The sequence below is a fragment of the Lactuca serriola genome, chromosome 4, assembly GCF_051521515.1.
Source record: "Lactuca serriola cultivar US96UC23 chromosome 4, Lser_US96UC23_V15, whole genome shotgun sequence".
NCBI lineage: Eukaryota > Viridiplantae > Streptophyta > Magnoliopsida > Asterales > Asteraceae > Lactuca > Lactuca serriola.
This window is the reverse complement of record NC_136411.1, coordinates 280,894,626-280,902,027: the sequence shown is the minus strand read 5'-3', so window position 1 is coordinate 280,902,027 and position 7,402 is coordinate 280,894,626. Positions and strand designations below refer to the sequence as shown.

General features: G+C 29.7%; 1 protein-coding gene across 1 annotated transcript; it reads left to right on the top strand.

Annotated features, from left to right (window-relative positions):
- Positions 1-731: 731 nt before the first annotated feature.
- Positions 732-5,196, top strand: LOC145097077 (PITH domain protein (DUF1000)). The gene is made up of 8 exons (XM_079034577.1): positions 732-880; positions 1,012-1,098; positions 1,742-1,865; positions 3,397-3,445; positions 3,799-3,856; positions 4,017-4,063; positions 4,131-4,208; positions 4,941-5,196. Exons 1-8 carry the CDS (start codon positions 842-844, stop codon positions 4,987-4,989), a joined length of 531 nt encoding a protein of 176 aa, XP_078890703.1. The 5' UTR covers positions 732-841; the 3' UTR covers positions 4,990-5,196.
- Positions 5,197-7,402: the final 2,206 nt, after the last annotated feature.

The following is a 7,402-nucleotide window of genomic DNA, read 5'->3' as shown; positions in this document are numbered from 1 at the left end:
GTAAAGTATAGTAAGGTAGCCGTGGATTAAATCCCAAGTGGTCCAGAGGCCTTTGAGATTGCCTAAAAATTCTGGTATGTGCAAATCAAAAAGGAAAGTATATATGCAGCCAGATTCTTGAAAAAGATGGAGGATTTTGAAGAAGGAAAGCATTTGCGAATCGATAATGTTTCCTGTGCGTGTGATTTTGATTTTAAAGGTTAATATTCTCAATTCATAGGTGGAATTTTAAGAGAGAGAGAGAGAGAGAGAGAGAGAGAGAGAGAGAGAGAGAGAGAGAGAGAGAGAGAGATGGGTGAGCCCCAAATTTTGTCTATATGTTCCTTAAACCGACTAAAACAAGTAAAGGGGACTAAAAAGACAAGTTGCCTATAACTTGGTTCCCTCGTATCCCTCGTAAAGCCATGAAAAAACTTAAATGACTAAAATGGTCAACCCTAGAAAATTTATAGGGCGTATGTGTCATTTTCCTTTTTATAAACTGAACCAAATTCTTGAGACTTTGGATTTTTAAAGATTTTCTCACTATCTCTTCGCTATCAACTTTCAACCGAAAACGAAAAACAATAGTTATAAAAACACAGTGAAAGATAAAAGAAATATGTTTAGAGGGTGTTTGAGAGTGGTTTTATTGACTTTTTAGAAAAACCAGAAATTTCTATCTTTTTAAAAAAAAAGTTTGATATGTTATTTTATTTTTATGGATCGGGCTTGAATGAATGGGCTCAAGCGTGTATATCGGCCCCTTTGGTCGACGGCTTTATGTAAATGCGTGTAAGTAAATGTTCGTGTTCTACAAGCATTCGGGATTCTTTCGATCACCCTCTCAATCTCCGGAACGATGTCTACTGAATCTACTTCCGCAATTGTAAGGAACCAGGTACTACTCCTTTTCGTTTTTCCTTCTCACTTCAATTTGTTTGTTTTGTTGTTTTCTAATTTGAAGTTAGATTGTTTGTTTTATCTCTAGTGCATGTGTAAATTTATGGTAATGTTGTGATGTTTGAGTAGGTCGATTTACTCGATTTCATAGACTGGACGGGAGTTGAATGCCTCAATCAAAATACTACTCATCCTTACCCCAATGCTCTCAAACAGGTTTGTTTTGATTTCACTTATTTTGCACCTAACGTTAATTGGTCTTTTTAAGTTATAAGATCCTAAATTCGATTTAACGATTTAAACCTAGTATTGTTAAGTTTTGACATAGAAACTCTATTTAAAACGATTTTATTCTTAGGTTTTCTCAAGTTAATTTTAGTTTGTAGCTTTCTAACGAAAGAATTTTGGAGTTATAAGTAATTCAATCGATGATTAAAATCAAAATTTGACATATATTGGCGTCTAGGTACTATATTCTTTTTTTTCTTTTATATTTGCTGTTGGGTGGGGGAGGGTTAGGTTAATGCAATGTGAAGCACTTGATAATGCAATTATTAAGATTGAAAATACAAGTGGTGTAAAACAATACTCCATAGTTGGGGAATGGAAGGAAAAAATAAACGAGGGCAAATCTGTAAAAAGGTTAGGACTTGAAATTTCTTAATATCAAGTCGATCTTTCTTCTTGATGTCAAAAACAAACACTCATAGCTAGTTTACCGTATTATGATATGTATCCATTATTTCATTTGAGTAAAAAAAAACAACATTATTGAAATAAAATAATACATCCAGTTGAGGAAGCATAGGTGCAAGTCTTATGATGTTTTTGATTTAGAATGTTATTGTTTGTGGAACAGGGTTATAGAGAAGATGAGGGTCTGAATTTGGAGAGTGATGCAGATGAGCAACTTCTGATTTACATACCATTTACTCAAGTTATCAAACTGCATTCTATTGTCATTAAAGGACCTGAGGAGGAAGGTATATATCACCAAACTTCTTTCTTTCCTCTTGTGTGTGTTTGTGTGTTGTTGATCATAGTTAGTACAAATTATATTGTGGATCTATCTAGCTAATAATTTTAAAACACATATTTTTTTGAATCATAATGGAAAGTAAAACTTGTACTTACATTTAGTTATGTAATTCTTTCGTTTTTAAGTTACTATGCTTATTAAACATGATATCATTAAATTAGTACCGTTTTGTTTTTTTGCTGTTGTTAGATATGTGACTTGAATCCAAGTTAGAAGGGTAGTTTTGTCCATTCTTTTTTTTCGTTTATTATCCATTTTCAGTTGGTAATCAGTGTCCGCTGTTGGTACTAATAGAAGAAAGTGTTCACAGTTTTTATTTTTCTTAATTATCATCTCAAGATTTTTCATAACTTTGCAAATATTCATTTAACCATGTTTGGGACTTAATATAACTTAACTTAAAAACTGACCACAAATCCATGATTAAAAATAATCAACTTAGAATTGGAAACTCAGTAGTCAGTATCATCATGGACCACAAGTCCACAACAAACCTTATTCAAGAATTTACAGAATTACAGTGTAACTGATAATTAAATGGCTTCTATTTTCAAATGGTTTGCAGAATGTTTTTGGAAGGAATGGAATGTGTCAAAAGGATTTGGAATATGAAGGAATCATAATGTGTCATGTGTTTGGTTTGGCAGGAATGAACTGGAATACTAAAATAAAATAAACTTTAAATTTCTATTTATACGTATAACTATATACTTTGTTTATTGTAAATATATATAATTGATTATTTCGATTTCAATTTTTTTATAAATGTATATAATTGAGGTTTTTATTTTTATTTCTATGTATTTTTTTAAAAAAAAATCTAATTTTGCCAATGAGTATTAATCTCAAATCTTGCATTTGCAAATTGCATGATTGTAATAAAGTTGGATGTAGAAGTAAAATAAAATGTTGATATGGTGAAGAATTCACAAAAAAAAACCTCTATGTATTTAAGATTAGCTAGTGCATAACATTGATAAATATTAAAGAAGCTCTTCTACTCTATTAGTTTAAAGATTATTCATTTTTTATTGTTTCAAAATGAGCTTCCTTTTCTCATTAAAGTGACATATCATATTTTATATTTGGCTAAATACAAGAAACAAAAGTGCGCCTTCATTTGTTTATGTATTATAGCATCCTACTTTAATTTAATTTTATTCAAGTTTACAACACCGTAATTTATTTATTTTTTCTCATTAAGGCACAGTACTTTGAAAAATCTACCTAGTTGTAGCATTATACTTTGAAACGCTTACCCAATTATGGCAATGCTTTTTTTTTTTTTTTTTTCTATTGAATTTTAATGATATTGCTATAATATTTCTACCTACAATGCTGTAATAAGAAGAAATAAAAGTAGGGTATTATTATATATATATATTTTTTTTCTTGAAATTCAATTTAATATCATTAGTTAAGTCTATTTGGATCTATCTGAATCTTTCCTATACTAATCGTTCTTGATTTTGCAGGTCCTCAAACTGTTAAACTTTATACAAACAGGGAGCATATGGGATTCAGGTAAGTTCAAATTATAAATACTGTTGGGTATATTCTCAATCCCCTTTCTCCCTAATTATATAGGATTATATGCAATAAAAAAAACAACATACATTCATTCATTTGTGTATTGCATCCTACTTTCATTTCTTTGTGTACATCATTATACTCTCATGTATATGTATATTCTTTCTAAGTTATCATACTTTAAAAAATCTACCCAGTTATAGTATTGCACTTCCATTTTTTTTTTCTTCTTAGGGCATAATACTTTGAAAAATGTATTTAATTAAAAAGAAATGAAAATAATATGAATGAGATAAAGTTAAAGTATGTTGTTATTTATTGCATTGCTATTGGTATAATATGTGCAGTAATGTTAGCGACTTCCCTGCTAGTGACACACTTGCTTTAACCCCAGAGAACCTCAAGGTAGGCTTCTACTGCTACACTTTCTTTCTTTTCAATGATGATGATTAGAAGGGCATTCTTGTCTTTTGCACACTTGCTTTCTTTCTATTCTGTCAGCATGGCAATTGTGACTTTGTTTGGATTTTTTCATTTTATGATTCTGGTTTTTATTCTTTTTCAGGGAAAGCCTGTTATCTTGAAATATGTTAAGTTTCAAAATGTTCGAAGGTAATATCCATTAACTTTATTTATATATATATAATATACAATAGGCTAACTAAATAATTTGGTTCAGCTTGACAATATTTATTGAAGACAATCAATCTGGTTCCGATATTACAAAAGTTCACAAGATTATTCTGCAAGGAACCACGTAAGTCTTTCATGCTTCTTTCTCTTTCTCTTTATGATACCACTAAAATACAGCAAACCACAATGTACTTTCACAATTTTATTACTTTTTTTTTGTGATGATTAATCATCACTTTTTCTGAGTGTTAAAAACAATTATTCCCCTGTTATCCGGTTTTGAAATCAGGGAAAAATACAAAAAAAAAGCATTAGGTGCTATCACTATATTATCGATTTAGCCCTTGAAGCATTATATTTTTATCGATTTAGCCCCCAACTATTGTTATAATCATCATAAGGGAATACTATTTTAGTGACTAAGTCGATTAAATGGTAAAATTGAGTTGTGGATTTGTTTTCTGTATTTTGTCATTTTCCAAAATCATGTCAAATAAAGTATAATTGGTTTAATCACTACAAGAAAATAGCTAACGTGCTAAACTGCTAGTCTATATCAATAGAATTAAAATATCTATATTTCCTGATGACATTTGTAACAATAACACAATCAAAACAATTTGACTAATGGTAAAATAAATATTATAAAAACTAGTTTATCAATAAGTTATTCCATGTAGTTTATCAAATAGCTAGCCTATAAGCTAGTTTATAACCTATTTTTTGGTCTCATCAAACCCTAAATTGCAATAAGCTCAAAAAATAACTTAAACTTATGTGTGTTAAACACAAGTTTAGTAATTGCAAATATTTGCGATTTTTTTTTTAATAATCATTAATCATTGATATGTTGCAGAGTTGAAACAACGGATATGAAGGGGTTGAAGAAGATTGAGGATCACTAGTGAGAAGCAATTAATGATATGATGTGTACTCGTTTCAAATCTTTTAACTACTTTAACTTCTCCGTTGACTATTTCAATTTGGTTGTACAATTGCCATTTATCCCCATTTGGCCAATTAAAACAAATGTACAATGTCGTGAAAGCTCATGCACATTGTTTTGTGGGATATGTTGAAATTATTGAGACAAAAAAGTTGTTTATTGTTCATGAAGTTTTTGCTTGATGCGTGATAAAATTTGGTTGCTGGGTAGTGATGTGTTTTGATATTTGTATATTTGCTAAAACAAACTGAAACTTAGTTATTATTCAATGAATTTTTTATAAACATGCCACACGTTTTAAAGTTTGAGGTATTCTATGCAATTTTTGTTTTGTTTACAAGTCGAGCTGTGCTAATCTAAAAAGTCAAATCATTTAAAACACGAAACCCGTTTCCATGAGACTATCTGTGTGGTTTCCTATGGTTTGGATGATAGAGTTGCACAAAAAACAGTTTGAAAAAACACACTTAAAACGAAAATTTACAAGTTTAGGAAAAAACTTGTTTGATGCAAACTGATTTGGATTATAAACGGCATCTTAGGCGCTGGGACCGGTTTTTCTTAAACCAATTTTAAAACCTTAAATAAATCCGATTCTTATCTCGTAGAGAAACATGGTTTCTACAAATCATTTTCTCAAAGTGTTGTTAGTAGTTAGTACAATCAAAAAATTTACATATTGTTAATGTTTTGGACTTTGGAGGTCTTTCAAGATTGGTGTCGATCCCTTAAACGATCGTAGATGCCATCCTACATTAAAAAAAAAAAAAATTACATATAGCAATGAACTGTCAATTTCAATTTTCCAAAATTTAATCGTTTATGTCAAATTTAGCTTCTTTGTATATAAACGGTTCTTTGTAAGCCTTTAAGATATCTTTGATTCAATAAATTTTCTGAATTTTGTCTATACATGCCAAATTAGTATCAATTTCAGTTTTTCATAAATTAATCATAACTACCATTTGGCTTTATGCTATATAAAAGGGTTCTTTGTAAACCTTTTAGGCCATATTGGATTCAATAAAAATGCTCTTTTTGGAATTTTCTCGACACTTATAGTTGAAGATGCTCGACAACTAAACCCTAACTATGGGGTTCAGTTGAGGTGTGTGTGACATACTGTTGATAATATCAAGACACAAATTGAAGGATTACATATCTTGATTGTAGCTAGTTTGAATGACCGTGAAAATCATAAGGTTGGCAACGACGATGGATATCCATACACCAATCCTGTAACATATGTGGATGAGGTGGCGGTGGAAGTGGCTATCTCCCTCTTCTTAACAATTAAGGGTTGGGCAATGTAAATGAATTTTTTGATGATGAAGAGCATCAAGGAGTTTTTGACTAAAATAAGGTTATTGAAAAAAGTATTTTCCAATTTAATATGGTTTAAAAAATATTTACCAAATTAATATTTTTTCTTATTTTTCCTTAGCTTTTAAGCTTTTATTATTATTACTTTTTATTTTAAATATTAATTTTATACTTTTTCTTTTATTTGATTTTTTTACTTTCTTTTCTATTATATTTTTTAAATATTAGTTTATATTTTTATAAATTTCAATTTTTTATTTTTTTATTTCAGTTTTTTACTTTTTCTTTTTTACTTTTAAAGTAAATCGGTAAATCGTATACAAATGTTTGCGCATAAAAACTTTATTTTAAGTCTATGGTATTTGTATTGGCATTTGAGATTTCGATCATTTAGAATTATCCAAAATCATTGTACCTACTATTTAAAAGATATATATTAATTAATATTTATTTTAATAGTTAATAAATTAATTATTAATTAGTTTTCAAATGTTTTTTTTTTGGGTTAATGTTGGTGTTCATCCATAAACTTTTCATTTTGATTTAAATAGTCACTTCAGTTTTTTTTTTAGTATTATAGCTCTTTAAACTTCAAAGTTCATCTGTACATGCAACCCTAAATACCTTGGATCTATGTTTTCTCTATTATACATGCAAATATCAATTTTCCAAGGTATTACCTTAACTAGCATACAATCATATGTACTAGGATAACAAAACTAGATATAATACATACCTCTTTGTTGTAACTTGATTCCATGGAGCTTAAGAGCCTAGTGCCCCAAGTGTGACACCTCAAATGGTTCGCACAACATCATCACCATTTGGAATAACCATGAGAAGAGATACTTGGCTCTTAGAAATCGGCTTGCCCTCTTGTGTATACACTAGTGCCCATTTCACCAACTAATGGGGTCTTTAAATAGTGTGCACATTAGGGTTACACCATGTAACCCATGTCTTTACCCATTCCTTATGCTCTATGGGTTTTAACCTCCATGGAGTATCCATGGGTCACCCCATGGATATAGCTCAACATAAGGAATCAT